Source organism: Hydra vulgaris, chromosome 01 (genome assembly GCF_038396675.1).
Source record: "Hydra vulgaris chromosome 01, alternate assembly HydraT2T_AEP".
In the NCBI taxonomy this organism is placed as follows: Eukaryota; Metazoa; Cnidaria; class Hydrozoa; order Anthoathecata; family Hydridae; genus Hydra; species Hydra vulgaris.
In genome coordinates, this window is record NC_088920.1 from 46,873,106 (window position 1) to 46,892,500 (window position 19,395).

The window sequence follows — 19,395 nt, forward strand, 5'->3', positions numbered from 1 at the left end:
CTTTGACAAACATTTGTACAAAGAAACAATTTATCTACAAATAAAATGTATGAATTATCTATTTTTACTTGAATAAATCCTTCTAAATTAAACGTAAAAATAGAAATGCAAGAAATTAATTTTTACATCACCAATTTGCACAAAATTGTGCAAATCGTCAAAAAATACATTTTTCTTTATAAAAAAAAAAAAAGAATGAACTTGGTGAAAATATTAGTCTGAACTACCTGTGAAAATATTAGCCTGAAATATGACTACTACCCTAACTAATCTAAAACAATTTAGAAAAAGAATAAAACTACACAAAATCAACTCAGTTACCTTTTATTTTTACAGATGAGAAAGATAAGAATAACTGTGCCAATAACGAATAGAGGTATTAGAATATATAGAAGGTATCCGTATGCTAAAATAAAAAAGTATCAACATAAAAGCCCGTGGTTTCAGGACAGTTGTACAAAAATATTGCTTAAACAAGTAAAATCAAAAACTATGTAGAATTTTTAAGAACTTCAGACAAACTTTAACATAAAAATTTAAAACATCAATCACAAAAAAAAAATGTACCAGTACTCATCTATATTTGTTTTTAAATGTCAAAGAGTAAAAAAAAGTAGTTACCAAATTTTTAAATTAATTTTAGGTTAATAAGATGCAAACTATAATACTACTATATACTAACTTCTATAACAAATCCTAAAGTTTTTTTAAATTTTAGTTAGGCAAATCATCTTGTCTCCTTACTCGCTACAAGTATCTACTACTGAATCTCTTCATCAACGTAACTATCAACCAATTAACTTTGAAAGGTCAAACCATAAGTGATGTTCCTGCTAATTTTATGAATAGTACCATTTTCCTTTCATTTAACTGGTGTCTTATTGTCAAGTATCTTATTTCTGTTTCTTTAAATGACAGCTTAGCAGCTTAGCGTTTTTTTTGATGATGAAAACTATATGAGACCATTGTGCATTTAAAAATTAACTGATTTTCAGCAGCTCAACATCAAGCAACTTTACACATGAATGCAACACTCTCCTATTTTTTGGGGGAGCACAAAACACAATGCTTCTCAAGAAACAATTAAAACCTATTAGTTCCTAAAATCTCCTTAACAGTATTGCCTACTAATAATTCCAGTCTATGATTAGTACAATGCCAAACTATAAGAGAAGGAAATTTTTTAGTGAGTAATTTGTTACCTCCACTTTTGCATCATTACATCACTACTGAGCCATCATATGCTCCAGAAACTTAATCATTCTTTAAGTATTCTTCTGTATACTCCTTTAGCCATAATGCTTTTTGGTTCTGCTAAATACAAAAGTATACTGATTGGTTCATTTGTTCAAATTCCTTTACAGGTTTAAATGTATAATGTCATTTGTATGACAATGTCAATCAGTGTCAATTTTAGGTTTATGGCGGTTCACTTTTAATCATTACAGAAATATTAATCTTTCCCAAATATTAATTTCACAAATTCTGCAATCATTTTTTTCCTCATATTTTTTACCTATATGATTGATAATATTTAAGCATACGTTGGTAGAATGAATTATGCAGTCCATTTCAACTCTGTTCATTTCTTGTATGTTCTTAAATGCAGCTTGATTCCTTATGATTAAAAATTTTCTTTTGCAGCAAACTCAGCTGCTGCATTTTATCTTCGCTATAATAAGATACTTCATTATTGGTTCTTAAGATAGCTTTATTACCATGTTTCCACTTTATGGTAAATAGTGCAACTAGGTTTCTTTTGTTGTAAACAGCAGGAGCGTGTCTAGGGGATGTCTGCTACTTTGTTGGATGTATCCAAAAAATCAAATAAAAGTTTTTTAACTTGAACTGTTGACAAAAATTTTTTTTTGTTATATACATTACAATTAAAACCAAACTACAACAATAACTGAAATGGTTGGAAAGAAATTTTAAAACAGAATACATAACAGTATTCTATTTTCATAACTTTGCAATTACTTCAAAAAAACCATTTAAATATATAAACTAACTTTTGAGTTGTATAACTTTATTAGAAACTTGAATTAATATACCTTTTTTTATTTCATTATGGAAAACTTAATTTTTTAAATATTTTTCTTTATTAGTTTAAAAAGAATGAAAATAATTATTTTACTTAGAATAAATCTTGGTCTTCCCTTTTTTACATACACCCATTTTTATCAAGTTTAACTGTTTAGCTATCATCAGGAGGCCAAAATTAGTTTGTAACAACAAATATACATTAAAATATATCAATGGACATCCCCAGTTTTATTACATGTACATTTAAATTAGTACATTTAGTCATGGAACCTCTTTTACTGCTTCTTTTCAACTGAAGTTAATAACAGGTTTTAATTTTCTTGTTGGACTGTGTATAAAAAGAAATGTTTTTGATTTAACTTTTAATTGCATGATTGTTCAGGCAAGTGATAATGATATTTTTTATAGTTTTAATCTGTCTATAGTTTAAAGTTGTTGTCTCCACTTAAAAATGTTGTTGATCAACATCTTCAAATATGCTTTGGTCAAGCCTAAAAATTGCATTTCCAACTATTTTAATTGGTTTTTACTGTTCCTTTGCTAGACCATCAGAGTACTGGGTTTAACGCAATGTTTGATGATAGAACTTTAAAGAGTTATAAAACACCTGTCTTTGAGTTTCTTTGCTCTAATCTTTGGTTTCTTTAAAATTGCAGAAAATCAGTGTTCTTATTATACTAGCTAGAAAGATCACACCATATCTTTTAGTGCCTGTTATATAACAGATTTACCAAAGACTTAATTAGGCTTATTTATTATTGTCAAACCAAAGGCTTTATTACCTGTGGAAAGTTTGGTTGAATTTCACGTAACCCGCTGAATTTCAAAAATGAATTCTAATCTAATAATACTGTTATAATTACAAGTTTTTTTTAACAAGTTTTTAATTGTGAATTGTGTTTATTCACAATTAAAAACTTGTTAAAAAAAACTTGAACTTTTATTATATTTGAATTATAATTCAAATATAATAAAAGTATAATTTCAAAAAATGTCTTATCTACCATTTGTTAAATAGCTATTTTCATAGCCAGGCATCTTTGTTAAAACATTATTAAGTTTTTTGACTCTTGGTAAGTATTTATAAAGTTATTTACAAAATTGTATAAAAAAGTTTACATAGTAAAATTTATCAAAATTTTCTTAGCAAGATAGTGTTAGGATATAAGGGTCTTTGTCAGTCATTACGAACTTGTGAACAGCTTGTAAACAGGTTTGTTTCCAGGTAGTTAATAATAAAAGTCTTTTGTAAGTTTGATCATTGTTTTAAATAAAGTTTATAAAATCTTGTGCCTACTATGAATTTACTATCATGGTCTTACACCTACTACTATCACAGCCTTGAATTTTTTCTACAGAAATCTGTATATTATTATTATAAATCCTTATACATTACATCAGCTAAGCATTTTCAAAATTATTTTTTTTAACTTGCAAAAAACATATTTTCAGCTTTAGTGACTATTTATTATAAATATTATTTAGTATAAATATAATTTAATACAAATATATATACTTAAACATACTTAAGATTTTTTTCTCTTAATATATATATTTATTTATTTTTATGCTTGTAGATTTATCGGAGCTTTTAAATATAACTTCATTTTTTAAAAATTCCGTCACACTGCTACTTTTGCGTTTAAACTCTCAAAATCGAACAACTGTGAACAAAGAAAATTTTTTCAAATATCATGTTTCTATTCATCTCATCACATTATTTTAGCAATATTATGATTCATTTAATTCATTTTATTGAAACCTTTTTTATAAAATATATTCAGTGTCAAAATTGAAAAAAAGAGGGAAGGGGAAAGGGGCATACCCATAAAATTTCCTGTACACACCCCTGAGCAGAGCTATTTGCTTTGATGTGCAGCATTTAGGACAGTCACAATATATTATCTTCTGCAGGAGTTAAACCTGGTGTTGTAACTTTTATATCTTCTATATCTTCTTGTACTTGATCTAATATTTTTTTTAACTAGAAACTCTAGAAGAAGCTGGTGGTTTTTTAAATTTTTCTAACCAGAAAGCCCGCGTAGAAGAAGCAAGTGATTTTTTTATTTTTAAATTTAGATTAATTTATTTAAAAGTTATTAATTTTTAATAACTTTTAAAATGTGTTAATTAATTTACAACAAAATTTATAATATTGATAATGGGAAATGATTTAACATTATAATAAAAACTATTCACATGAATTTAGAAAATAAAATTATGCCTTTTTTATCATAGTTTTTACTAACAGATAAAAAAAGAAGAGATTTTCAAATGCAACACTTAGTACAGATTTGTATTTTTTTCTCTCTCTGTTGCCATGCATACTTTTAAGTCCCCCTCTTTATGTTATATTAAAAGTATGTATGCTTTTGAAATATCCCCCCCTCCACCATAAACTATTTTAATTTATAAAGGGGGTTTTATGAATTAAAAAAGTTTTAATTTAGAAAAAATGTAGTAGCGTATTTTTAAAATTGATCATACCTATTTAATGCTTTTTTGCAGATCCCATCTCCCCTTAATCCCTTAATTGAAAATTGTCATGTTTTCAAAGATTATACAATGTTAATGATTTGTTAAATAACTTACTTAAATCAAAAATCAATATTAGATGCAGAGATTTTAAATTTAGGAACTTTTGAAATTTAGGCACATGTAACATTCTTTATTTTTTTGATTTGCAAATGAAATATTAAATTTTTTTATAGTTTTTCTGTACGTTGTTTCAGAGCAAACATTTTTGTACATTTTGAAATCCATCAACATTTTCTTCACATTTAAACAATCGATTGGGACAGCTCTTACATTTGTAATGCAATGAGACTAGTGAGTAGCTCAGTATGTGTCCAACTAATTCTCCTTCTTTTTATATTCTATGTTAAGCTTTTTTTGTTGAACTATCTGTTCAAAAGCTCGGCTAAGTGTTAAGAAAAATATTTTGGCATACTAAATAGTTGACATCGTTATCACCTACTAAAAATTACGAAAATTGTATTTTTTGGATTTGCTTGTATTCATTTTTCTGTTGAAATTTGTATTTTAAACATTTTTAGTGATCTAATTGTAACAGTAATTTACTCCAGAAATCATTGTTGATTTCATGTCTTCTATCGTTAGCCATATTTTAGGCACATTTATTTTGGAATTGTAGTCCTTTGGTATAACTTAATGTATTAATTTTCTTTTATCGTTTTTCGTGATTTTTGTGAAGTAGTTAATTCTTGTGATGGTTCTTTATTTAACACTGCAGATTCCTTATTATTTTCATTTTCTGAATTTTCATCACTTAAGCTACAGTAGTTCTTGGACAAATTTGGTCCATTTTGAGTAAATTTCTATTTGCATTATTTTAATTAACTTTTTGAGTTTGTAAAAAATGACAAATGTTTTTTACGAGATGTTTTTTAGATTGTTTTTTTTTAGCAACAATTTTTTATGTGATATAAGATGAACTTTATGAAAAAGTTATAAAAAAAGACCACAAAACATCTGTTTGTAGTGAAATATATGTTGTGTGGTCTTTTAAAAAATTTGACACAAAAATCATTTCTATTTAAAAATAAAATAAATAAATTTATTTTATTTTCTAAAATTAAAAATAATGATTTTAATGCAGAAAAAACACCCAAACATCCATATATTCATTAAAAACGTATATTTTTAAGTGTTTGGATACATGGCTAAATTTTTAAAACATTTTATTGGGAAAAACTAAAGTTTATTTATTTTTTATTGTTTCATAAGACAATTCGAATGCCGTTTTCTCTCTGTATGGTTTTAACCTGTAGACATTTTTTTTCAACAACAAACTCAACACAAATCCTTGTTTTTTTAAATTAAATTTTTTTTTCCAACACACAATAGAATTATGATAATGATACTTACATATTAAATGTTTGAGCTATAAATTGCCTTTAAAACGGTATAAGTTAAAATATATATCAAACAGTGTTTTTCTCAAAATATGTAAAAAAGCATCTTAAAATGTTTTGAAAAACGGCTGTAGTATAGTTAAATAGAAAATAAAGAATATGTTTCATCTATACTGTGTGTTCAACCCATACAGAAATAATAGCCTATATACAAAATCTGGGTAAAGTGGTGCTCTTCTATCATCCAGTGTTCTCCCAGCAATTTAAAATAAATGTTCAGAATTGCTTGTTAAATAAATGTGCAGATATATTCTTGTTTGTTGCTGGAATTAAAAACAACAGATTTTGCTAATTATTAACTAAGTTGCTTATATTTAAATTTAATCAAATTTTCCAATAGAGTTGCAACTTTGTGCATTTCATTTATAGAAAAACAGTGTTTCATTGTTTAAATGTTCCTTAAAACTTTTTTTCATAAAACTATTTGTGGCCTGAAAAAGCTTTGTTAGCTAATACTTTGTTGAACAACCAAAAGAACATTTTCTCATTTTCTTTTCTTTAAGATAAAGAACTATATCTAAATAAAGAACTATATCTAAATAAAGAACTATATCTAAATGTTTAGGGCTATAACTAAAATAAACTGCTGATGCAAAATTATTGAAATTATGAGATAATACAGTACAGTACAGTATGAGATAATACAGTTTTTTTAAAAGTTTTATTCTTCTTCTAGCTTCTTCTATGATCTTCGAAATATGTTTTATGCATGGTCATTTTATTACAATAAAGTTTACTTAGATAAACTTTATTTTTATGCAACTGAATATAAGTTAAACACAAAATAACTTTCGAAAGATCTAAAAAAAAATCTAAATTATTAATTTTTTTATTTAACTGAATACTTTACTACAACAATTATGGCTTAATTTATTATAACCAACTATGATTTAAATAAATATTATTATCTAGAATATTTACATAAGATAGTAAAACTTCAGATAAAATAAATGTCAATTGAGTTTATTTTATCTGAATAAATTAGATTAATCATTAATCAGATTACTTTTATTGATATTTATATTTTATTTAAAATATCAGACATTGACATAGCAAACCTTTTTTTTTTTCTGATTCGATTTTACCCAAACAAGATTTATTGCTTCCACTTGTTTCAAGAATACAGTTTTAATAAAGTTTTTCATTTTGTAAAAAAAAAATTAACCTGGTTACATTACTAAAACACTTTGTTAAAATAAATTTGCATTAGTATTCATTTCTGTTGCCATAGTTTCAAATAAAAAAAAAAAATTTCTATATGATAAATATAAAAGTCATTATAAAAATTAAAGTCATAAAATTAAATGCTGTTTTTTTAGTTAGACTTTTAGATATTAATTAAACTATATAAAATCATTGTCCTACCATGTAATCCTACCATGTAAAAAATAGTTTTTTTAAACAATAAAAGGAAAATAAAAAAAAAGGAATATCGCTGCCTAATTAAATGTTCTTTATAAATAACTAAAACATAAAAACTTACATTTATCTGAAACTGAATAACCAGCTAGAATAAGAGAAAAAAATTATTTTAAGAAAATCAAACTTAATAAAGATAAAATAAAAGCAATTTCCGAATAAAAAAAATGTTGATTATTAATACTTAATATTTTCTAAAATCCTAAGATACTACAACAACAAACTAATAAAAACGTTTTTAAAATTTCATAAATGATTTTACCACTTGGCTGCAATGATGATAATGTACCAGCTATGTTCTTCATGTGGCATACAAAAACATCAGAGTCAGTATAAGGCACACTTATTACAAGAACCTGTGAACTTGAGAGAATGGTGTTCGTTAGATCACTCTTTCTTGTCCAGAAAAACTCAGGAGCAGGTCGACCATTACCTGTGCAATTACATGTCACCACTCTGTCACCATAGACTGGGTCGGTAGATTTACAACTCACATTAATATTTTCAGGAGGAACTAAAATGACAATAATTTATAATTTTACACATGCATAAGACATATTGTGCAAATCAAAAAACTAATCAATAACACTAATTTTAAAATATTTAACCAATCAATTATGTATTAAAAACATTATTTTGCAATGAATGAAATGGTCTGTAGAAAAAAATTATAAATAAACAGAATATATATAAAAAAAGAGTAATTAGTATAGCGGACAACTACTTAAAATGAAGTAAAAAATGCAACTAAAAGTAATTCATTTTATACATTATGAAATCTTGTCATAAATATATTTTATTGTCAAAAGTTTGTTTATAATGTGGCCAACACCAATAAAAAAAAAAATCCTAAAACATATTTCATGTTTTACAGTCTGTTATTTCAGATACATAATCTTGTATAGCTTTCAATTAAAGACGGCAAAATTGTAATATAAAAACAATTAAAAAAATAGTATTTCGTTTGCAACAAATGTTTAAGAAGTTAAAAAAATTTTTCAAAAGGTTATTTTAAGGATACTGTTTCTATCTTATCATTTTTTTATGGAAACAATAGTTTGTCAAAGTGAAATAACCTTATTGGTGTCAAAGTGAAATTTGTTAAACGTGTTTAATGTGAGCATAAATCTTGATAAAGACCTTTAGTAATATAGACATTTGCTTTTGTATTTATTTTTGCTTGTTTCTGCTGCCAAGTACCAATTACAAATCAAATTCTACTAGATTACATCTACACTTTGTTAAGACTGCACTCTTCTATTCTTGTTAAAAACATTTGCAGTCTTGCTAACAGTAGATGCAAAAAAAAATTTTTTAACAGTAGATTACAAATACATTTTGGTGACAATCAATTACATCAATATTCTTATTCATGGTATTTTTTCCATCAAAATGACTTCAAATTCTCTCTCCAAAAAATTTTCGGTAACTCTTATTGCAGATTTTACTTCATCTTCATTGAACAAGCAGGACTTATTGTAAAATCTCCAGCCAACAATCTAACAGCAGCATAGACTTTAAATACTTGAAAATCAATGCAATAGATCATTTTTGACATCAAAGATTATAAGATGATAGAAAAAAATAACTTTAATTATATACGAACTATTCCATAATAGTTATGAATAATATATTTCTTCACCATGTAGTATATTTAAATATTTCTTCACCATGTATATCCAATTTTTTCATATCCTGTATTTGTACTTTAAACTATATAAAAATAAATTGCCAACACTTGAGAAGGCTAGACGCCTATATGGTATATGTAAGTACATATGTTATATGCATATATGATATTAGTATATATAACATATTTATGATTACAATTTGTGTATGTTAATGTCTATGTACATACACACATGTTAGGAAAAGAAAAAAATAATGAAATGCATCATTATGAAATACTCAATGAACCTAGCATAAACACTGTGAACAATATGATTCCAGGTGACCCAAGATAGTTACTAGGTAAGCATGTGTAGTTGCCTTCGTTGTTAAACTAGAAAAATTAAAAATTAGAAAAAGTATAGTAATTAAACTTACATTTTGCATCAAATTAAAACTTATGCTTATGTAACAATTACATCAAAACTGATACCACACTTAAAACACAAATATTTAAGAAAATATTTATATCAAAATAAATATTTAAAAACATACCTATCTCACAGCAATTATTTAAGAAAATATTTATCTCAAAGCTACACTTTCACCACAATAAAATGACACAATGCTTACACAATACTTACATTGGCGGAATCAACAACATAGGTTGAAGCGTTATTATCAATAGGTGTTCCATTAATAAACCAATTGTAGGAAGCTGGGGGGTTAGCATTTACATAGCAATCCAATACCATTAAACGTTTAAGAACAACATACACTGGGTTATAAATAGCTTTCCAATCTGGTGGATCTATAAAAAAACATAACTTACAAATTAAAATGAAATCTAGATCTATAAAAAAAAAGTAACCAATAAAATCATTAAAAAAAGTTATTTAAAAAAAAATCATTTTTGGTTGTAATGGCAATTTGAAATATATTTATAACATTTACAACATAAAATTTTGTCCCAAATATGGCGCGAAAGTATAAAAATATGATAAAAAAATTAACCTGCAATTAAACATGAAAGTAAAAACCTAAATGATTGAAAAAAGCTGGATGATAAAGATTTATAAAGAAGGTGGAGAAACACTAGGTTATAGTTCATATCAAGGAATAAAATTGCTTGAAAGAGTAATGACAATTTTATAATTAAAAATTTTGTAAATAAATTAGTAATTTAATAAATAAAAGTTAAAATTTAACAAAAAACTATTGCCAACAAAATAAGAAGCAGTGTGTAATAATTAAAAAATGTAAAAAGTAGTTTAACTCCATTTAATTTTTCTGCTTTTCTTTTCCTGCGGTAGATCATGGCTATTACATTTTTCTGCTCATGCTTTTCTTTTCCTGCGGTAGATCATGGCTACTACATTTTTCTGCTCATGCTTTTCTTTTCCTGCGGTAGATCATGGCTATTACATTTACACATCATTCTTACGCTGATATCTATATTATGTATTTATAAATGAAAAGTATTAACTTTATAGCTATGTGTTCATTATTTAATGTGTGACTGTTTATAATAACATACTTATTTATACTATATACTATGTGACTGTTTATAATAACATAATTATTTGCAACTTTTTTAAAAATAATGTGCTTTTTTGAAATTTTGTAGTTGATGGCTGTTTCTTTTTTTCATTTTATACAATTTCTATTTGCAATTTCTTTTAACAATGGTTATTGGTTTGGTTTGAACTATAATTAAAATTCTTCCAAAATTTTATTAAAAAAATGAAATGGAAGCAAAAGGGTTTAGGATAAACATAAACTTCATTGAAAAAATGAAATGGAAGCAAAAGGGTTCAGGATAAACATAAATTAAATAAAAGTTATGCTTTAAAGATTCAAGAAAAGTTATTTAAGTTAACAAAAAGAAAAAAATAGAGTTTATGAGCAAAAAAACAGTTGACAGAAGAAATGAAATCTGTAAATTGTATCAATCAGGATGAAGACAAAAGATTTAAAAAAAAAAATAACAGTTGACAGAAGACATAAAATCTGTAAATTGTATCAATCAGGGTAAAGACAAAAGAATTTAAAAAATTGATGATTCAAAAAAATACAACAAAAAAACAAAGAATGAATGAATGCTTTTTTGAGCACAAAGGAACAGTTTTTTTTCTACTGTGTTTACCTCCAAGATTGAGGGGGTCACTACAGTAAAACAAGCAGTTATTATTATTTAACTGTTATTACAAAGTTCTCTCAATCATTTAGCTCTGAACACTGAAGCATAAGCTTTAAAAACAAGAGTATTGCACAGGGAAACATGTTGAGTTGCACTACCAAAGACTGGGAAATAAATTCAGAACACCACTAAAAGTTGTTATCTATCAAAGAATTGAATATTGTGGTTAGAAAAAAACATTTCAATAGAAAAAACCATTTCATAAAAACTTTACTACATAAACCATTTAGAGAGTTTATGAAGAAGACATGCTAGACTTTACTAAGAGTCTTGAATATGTCATAAGCAATAGCTTTAGCCTGTTAATAAGTTGGCGGTAGAACAAAAGGATAAAAATCCTTTTGATTGTCAGAGAGTAAGTTATAATTACCCAAGATAAGATATTAGTAGTTTATTGATTTGAGAATCAAAGATTTTATTTACAATAGTACAAAGACTGATCAGGCAATGGTACAGAGGGGTCATAGCAATCACCTTAGTTTTGATAAACTTGAACTTCAGATGCCATTTTCCAGCAAACTGGAAAACTTGATTCACTTTATTCAGCTTCTTAAATAGTGGTAAATAGTAAAACTTGTTAAATAGTTTAAAGAGTTATGAACAGAATTTTAAAAAACACATTTGTGTTTGACAGGAATGTAGACTACAAGGTGTAGAAGAGTGTAAATAAGAAATAGCTTTAGCATTGGAACCGGTGAAAATTAATTATCTGGAATGATCAGAATGATACTGTTTCAAAAATAATATAAATCTAGCTTCAAAACATTTTTCCTTATATACATATTGGTTAATAGCAAAGCCACTTTCTCTACCAATGATTCAGTAAATCCTCTACATGAAAATGCTATCCAAACTAGTACTTTAGCTTTAAATTTATGAGTTTATGCATATTTTATCAATGGAGCTTCTTCATTTGCTTCTTGCTTCCACCATCTGAACAAAACTTTTATCTTGTATTTTAGTTTTTTTGAAACAATCCCAAGTTTATGATTTAGAACCATTGAAACATATGGTTGACTATAATTGAATTTTTCAGCTAACTTTCTTTGTGATAAACCACTTTCATTGTTTGTTGATTGTGTCAATCAGTTTAAACCTTGTTTATTAAAACAACTGCCAGTTTGCCTCTTCCTGGTTGTTGATTTGCATTAATTTCATCTTCATAACACTATTATTTTCATAAAACACATTTTCTTAAGAACTCTTTTTCAGACACGATTTATAATTGAAACTTTTAAAATAATTTAGAAAGATAAATATGATTTTTGTAGTGTATTATGTTAGTAGTGCATTTACATTAATCTAGTTTATTAATAAAAACCGCATAGTTATTTATGTGCAAAAAATGACCTAATTATTTCAAAACAAAGTCATTCCAGATAACTACTTGTCACGCGTTAACTTGTTTCTTTGAGATGATACGTGAATGTGTTTATTTGGTTCAAGAGATAAATTAGAGGAGAAATTCTTTGCAAATAGTTATTATTGGGATGAGCAGAGCTATGTATGAGAAATAGAATGTTTGACTTGCTTTTGTTATTAAAGATAATTATTTAAGAGTTTCTGAAACAACATACTATGTTTAATAATCTGAAATGGACTTAAGCATCAGAAAATATCTTTAGCATCAATTTTTTTCAATGATAAAGAGATACTTGTTCTCCAGAGAGTTTTTGTGTAAAAGATCAAAAAAAAAATAACTAAGATTAGAAAGGGCAGCTACAAAATAAGTAGAAAACCATGAATGATGTTTTACTTGAACAAAAAAAACAACAAAAAAACAACAATACAAATGGCAAAAAGCAAGTCCGAATTGAAAAAAACAAACAAAAACAATTTACTATCTTTTAACTCTAAATTTAGAGGAAGTACTTTAATGATGTTTCACGAACACAACAGTGTTTGCTAATAACTTAAAACAAAGCAACAATTATCGTTAGTAAATGTAAAATAATATGAAAAATAAAACATAAACAAGCATTTGTTGTTTTGAAAATGATTGAAAAAACAAATAAAGTTAAAAAAAATAAAAATAAATGAATACAAGAACTAAACCACAAATAAATGGACAAAAAAAGTATACACCTACACAGATGTTAAACATAAGATATTAATAACATTTCAGCATAGAAACAAAATTTTTAAACTGAAAAACCGAAAAAAAATAAAAAACATAAAAATAAAAAATTCAAATTTTAAGTTAATAGGTACTGTTTTTTTTTTTTTTTAAATCTAATATAGTTCTATTATAAAATGAACTAATTTCAATCATTCAGTTATTTTTTTTTTTTTTTGTTTTCATTTTCTGTTAGTTATCTTTTTGTGTTTTGTGATCTTTTTTTTCTTTCTTTTTTTTGTATACTTTGTATTTTATTTCTTTTTTCTGTAATTCTATTTTAAAACAATTTTGAAAACTGTTTCATACATTCAAACAAGAAATAATTTTCTTAATGTTCAAAAATTGTTACAAAAAAGAGTCTGGTGGACACTTTCCATAATGTTTTTGTAATCAGAAACATTATCTTAAATATTTAATGACCATTAAAATTGATATCTTGATCAATAATAATGGTTAGTCATAAAATATTGTGAGAAGAATGGGTTTGACTCAAAAGGTTCTCACTTGACAAAGATTGGCACTCAATTAGCGAAACATCTCTCTGATAAAAATTCCTAAATCACCATAAAGTTCCTATAGTTAAAAAACATAATTTGCGCTTCCACTCAACTAAATGAATGAATAAATGACTTTTGTTAACATTGGGTAATAAAAACTTTACTCAATTAAAAATTGTTTTATTTACATAAAAATATTAGGAACCAACAAGAAAATAAACATAATAAGATAATATTTCTTACATTGAACATTTAGATTTGCAACTTTTGCTACAGAGTTGACTAAATTTTCTGCAAAACAAGTAATTTCACCAGAATCATTTCTGCTAGCATTGACTATAGACAAATTCGAACTCACTGTTCCGCTAAAAACATTGGATATTGACTTTGTTGCAATATTTACCTATATAAATGTGGCAAAAAATAAAATTTGCAAACAATAAAAATAGCAATAGAAATCAAATTGCAAATTTACCTTTTCATTACTTGTTAACACAGTTTTATTGTTAAGAAGCCATTTTAAAATAGGAATAGGCTGTCCCTCAGACAAACAACTAAAATTAGCTGGTTCTCTTTCTTTAATTGTGAGATTAGCCGATAAAAATGTTTCAGGAGAATCTAAAAACAAATTAAAAAAAAAAAAAAAAAAGAAAATGTTTCAAGTAAGTTTTAGTAAAAACTTTGTAACTTGAGACCAAGAAATAGTTTTATAGACTTTACTGTTCTTTTATGAATAAGTTAAGCCAGTCATATAGACATATATAATACATCAAGTCAAATAGTTTAGTCATTACCATGACTAAACTATTCATAAAAGTTTAAACAAGTTTGAAACTTTGTGAACAAACATTTTACTATAACACAGATTTTTTTGGTTATAGTAAAATGTTGCAATTTTTTGGGTTTTCTTGTTGGGGTTCTCATATTTGAACACCGTCTAAAGCACTTAAATTTTTCCTTGAAATATTTTTACTTGCTGTGCAATGAATCAAAATGTTTTTCACATCCAGTAATATGATGTTCAACGATGTTTAATAGGATGTTCAATGTTGTTCGATAGGATGTTCAACGATGAACCTTTTACAGACATTCAAGAATTGAAAATGAAAGTCTGAAAAGCAGATATTCAAATTACAACATTTGTCATGCGCAATGTTCACTTTCATCAAGTGTTCAAAATGTAGTTATAGATGTGCAAACTCATTGTATTTACATCAAACAAGTAAAAATCTATTAGAACTAGATAAACAAAATTTTTAATAAACCCTGGAATTTAATAAATGATCAGTGTTTAAAATTGTTAAGTTTAATCAAATTTATTTTCTACTGAATTTTTTATTAATTAATAACTGTAATCCTAAATCTTAAACTTGTTTGAACTTTTTTATGTTTTTTTTTTTCATTTTTTTTTAAACAATTTATATGTAATTTTTAAAATTAATTTGTTCATAATTAATTTACATTTATTTTAAATTAATTGAAAATCATCTCCAGTTTTTTTTTTAATTAAGTAAAATAAAGCTGAAAGCCAAACCATTTTGGCTTTCACAACTTAATGAGAATATATAATCTCCACTATTTTTAAAATTGTTTTAATAGAAGCACAGCAGCAATAAGTAAACATTAACATACTTATGTTTTTTTGCATAACTTTAAAGAAATTAAAGAAAAAGAATGTAAAAATGTTCTCTTATGTAGAAAATCCTTTTAAGGAATAGCCTAATAATTTTAAAGTTGAAAATAATTAAAAACTAAATTTCAGTTATTAACTTTAAGTTAATTAACTATAGGTAAAAAAAAATTGAATATTTAAACAAACTTACATTGCACTATAATAATAGATGACATTAAGTTTTTACTCAACTCGTTTGTTGCAATACATGACAAATTTCCTGCATCTGTTTTCTGTACAGAGTTGTATGTCAACAAACTTTCTATGATATTATGAGAAAAGCCATCCTCTAAAACAACATTAGTAAGATTTTGAGAGGATATTGGTACTCCATTAAGAAACCATTCTATCTTTAAAACTTTTGGAGCAGCAATCACTGTACAGTATCTAACAGCTCGTGAATTGGCTAGAATGATTTTCATTGGTTGGTCCAAAGATGAATTAATTATCAACACATCAGCTTAAAAAAGAAAATACAAAATTTTTAAAAAAGGTATATATTTTTAAAATATAAAATCTTTAATGAAATATTTACCGTGTTTTATAAAAAAAAAAAAAAAAGACTACAGCCTCACAGAAAAACAAGAAAAAAATTAAGTTATAAAGTTCGCACTTATATTTTAAAAAGGTGTTGGTATTGTTTAAAGAAGCTAATGATTGGCAGTGGAAGGGAGGCCATAACCAAAAGAAAACTTTTTATTAGTTGATTTAAACTTTAAATTAATTTGCAAAATGTTTGTAGAACATACTTAAATGGCAAGTGTAAAAAATTGTCAAACTTTAAATTGTATTGAACCTAATGTTTGAATTACAGTTACACAGGTTTTAAAAGTTTTGTTTCTGAAATTAAAGCTTCAGGTTCTTAGTGGGTAAATATTTATTATTACACTTATGTAAAGTCTAAAAGTAAATTTTAAAAAAACTATGAAAAAAAAAGAGAAAAAGCTAAAGAAAGTAAAAATTTTGTTACTATTAATTTTGTCTTCAAAAATCTGTAGCCTGTCTGATCCTAAATCCTCAGTCAATTTATGTACTAATGCCACTGCATATTGCTATTTGCAGTACACACATGTATATATGTATATATATATATATGTATATATATATATATATACATATATATACGTATATATATACATATATATATATATATATACATATATATATATATATATATATATATATATATATATATATATATATATATATATATATATATGTATATATATATATGTATATGCATATGTATATTAATGTATGTATACATGTATATATATTTATTTATGTATATGTATATATATGTATGTATACATGTATATATATTTATTTATGTATATGTATATATATGTATGTATACATGTATATATATTTATTTATGTATATGTATATATATGTATGTATGTATGTATGTATATATATATATATATAAGATTAGGGTAGGTCAATTTTCACTTTTTTTTAAATTTTGTAATGACTAAGGTACTGAAAGGCGTATTTATATATAAAACAATATATATAAATACACCTTTCAGTACCTTATTTATATATAACTATTTATATATAAAACAAAAAAAAAAAAAAGTTAAAGGTGTTTAGTCAAACACCTTTTGCTATAAAAATATTAACTTGCTTGTGGTTTTATACTTTTCAATATGTTCAGACAAAATTTTGATCGAATAAATTTGACACACCAAAGAATAACTCAAATATTTGCAAAATAAAAATTTCCTAATACGGTTTATTGTTTTTTTAATTTATAAGTCCAATTTATATTTAAGTATAAATTTTTTACTTGTTGTCAATAAAATCCAATCTATTTTAAGTCTAAATCTAAAAAAAATCTATTTTAAGAATGTAACAAGCAAGTTAAGCAAATAAATCATCTTATGGCTGAGAATAATGTCCTTTTGACAAAAAACTTTGAAGCATTTTTCTGCTAAGTAGTTTTGTTAGTATAGATTTATGACTTCAAATCCATTTATGGTGTTAGAAGCTTCATAAACTTATTTGACACACCTCTCAACGCCCTTGGAATGAGAGGGGAGGTCTTGAATATTAGGTTTCATTTTATTTTTAATGAATGTGTAAATATCTTCATCAGAAAATTCTTTTGTAGTTGGTGGCTCCATTTCAATACAAGCAAGGTCAGCAATATCAATCAGAGACCCAGCTCATAGCATTCCAATTTAGATAAGGGATTTTATTTTCACTGCTTTTGCTTCTAAAAAAAATTATCCTTACTTTCAAAAAACTTGCTAAAAACAAAAAAAAACTAATTAACCTTAGTTAAAACTTATTATATAATAAAGCACAATGCATTTTTTTAAAAAGTTTTATATACAGCTCCCTGATAAATTATAAATAAAAAAACTAATTTCAAAAAGTTTACTGTTTTATGAGAGTGAGTATTATCAAATCTGAGAGTTCTGATCTGCTCATCATCATTTTTGACCATTGCGTAGAGAAAGTTTGCAGGTATCAAACAGAAAGCATTACCTTAAATGTTTTTTTTTATAATTCTGTTTACATCATCAAACTTAATAAGATTCAATTGATTAATAGTGAAAAACAGAATCTGGGAGAATCTTGCAATTTGGAAGATTTCTTTGTTTGAAACCATGATAGAGCATAAAATTTAACAATATAATGGGTAAGCTGTTAGTGGTGTAGGGGTAAAGCCTCATAAGCTAGAAGTTCCGAGTTTAATCCCCACCACATCCCTGATGGTACCGCACTCAACTTGTATCTCCGCCTTGCTTGTCGAGGTTCGTGTTTTGGAGTTATAGAGTTGAGAGAGGGTTGTAACCACAAAAAGTAGCCTCCTAGACTGTAGTGGCCCTCTTGGCCTTGGGGAGGTGAATAATTAAAAAAAACGCTTTTTCAGACTTGTGTTAAGAGAAACATTTTGAGTGTATAAACAAGGAATTCATATAGAAAGGATTAACTATCGAGCATGATTCAGTGGACCTATTTTACAATTAGCCAATTTGTCATCTACTTTACCTAATCCAATACCTTTAGAATATTCGTAAAGAAGCCTTTGATCTTGACTAATATCTTTTAATATCTCATCTGAAATATAAGTGATAAAAGTTTGAATTGCTTCAAACTCTACTTGAGGTTGTCTATAGTTTTTGTGGAATGTTTGTTTTTCCATCTAACTTTTTAAAAAGGGCTTTTAGTGGGAGTTCATTCTGATGAAGGCTACAACCTATTGTGTGAAGTTTCCTTCCTATTAACTCTTCTAGATTAACCACCTAGCCACTCCTCCAACCTGTGTTTGATGCAGTATTGTCTTAAAGAATAGCATGGATGCTCTCCAGGCTGTCATTTCTTCAAGTACACTAAATGTCTCAAAGCAAGAACATCCCCAGTAGCACCAATAATGGGTATTGTTCTGATTATCAAGTAGATCCCATGAGATTGTCCATTCCCATGTGTAAACGTAAGTTGATGCTCTGCAGCAAAATATTTTGTTATAAAATTTTTTCCTTCAAAATTATTTAATTTAAGTACATTTTCGTATTCTTATCTATCTTTCCATCTAAACCAATGCAAAATAGTTGTGTCTTCTCTTCTGAATCTGCATTTTTTGAAATTACTTTTACTTTTGACTTAGCTCTGTCTAATTTACACTTATCCATTAGATAAGTGTAAATTAGACAGATAACTTCCAATTAAATTTACTTTTTTGCAGTTTTAAAAAAAACGTTTTAAAAAAAACGATTAATTTGTAATTAAATTAAAGGTTATAACTTTCTGACAACACAGAAATGTTGGACGAAAGTCAAAAGTAATTAAAAGTGACATATATGTTGGCAAAAGAATCATTTTTTACCTTAATGTACCAAGCCAACATTTATAGACCTATATATATATATATATATATATATATATAT

The 19,395-nt window shown here is 25.8% G+C and overlaps 1 protein-coding gene across 4 annotated transcripts in view; it reads right to left on the reverse strand.

Moving 5' to 3' along the window:
* LOC101237007 (hemicentin-1) overlaps nucleotides 1-19,395 on the reverse strand; it is a 96,338-nt gene that overhangs the window by 5,500 nt on the left and 71,443 nt on the right. For all 4 annotated transcript variants that reach the window (XM_065788377.1, XM_065788379.1, XM_065788378.1 and 1 more), the window contains exons 12-19: nucleotides 15,648-15,956; nucleotides 14,300-14,442; nucleotides 14,068-14,227; nucleotides 9,653-9,819; nucleotides 9,318-9,402; nucleotides 7,663-7,914; nucleotides 7,465-7,488; nucleotides 322-406 (exon numbers count right to left, since the gene is read on the reverse strand). In XM_065788377.1, coding sequence (XP_065644449.1) covers nucleotides 322-406; nucleotides 7,465-7,488; nucleotides 7,663-7,914; nucleotides 9,318-9,402; nucleotides 9,653-9,819; nucleotides 14,068-14,227; nucleotides 14,300-14,442; nucleotides 15,648-15,956 — 1,225 coding nt within the window. The remainder of the gene's footprint in view (nucleotides 1-321; nucleotides 407-7,464; nucleotides 7,489-7,662; nucleotides 7,915-9,317; nucleotides 9,403-9,652; nucleotides 9,820-14,067; nucleotides 14,228-14,299; nucleotides 14,443-15,647; nucleotides 15,957-19,395) is intronic.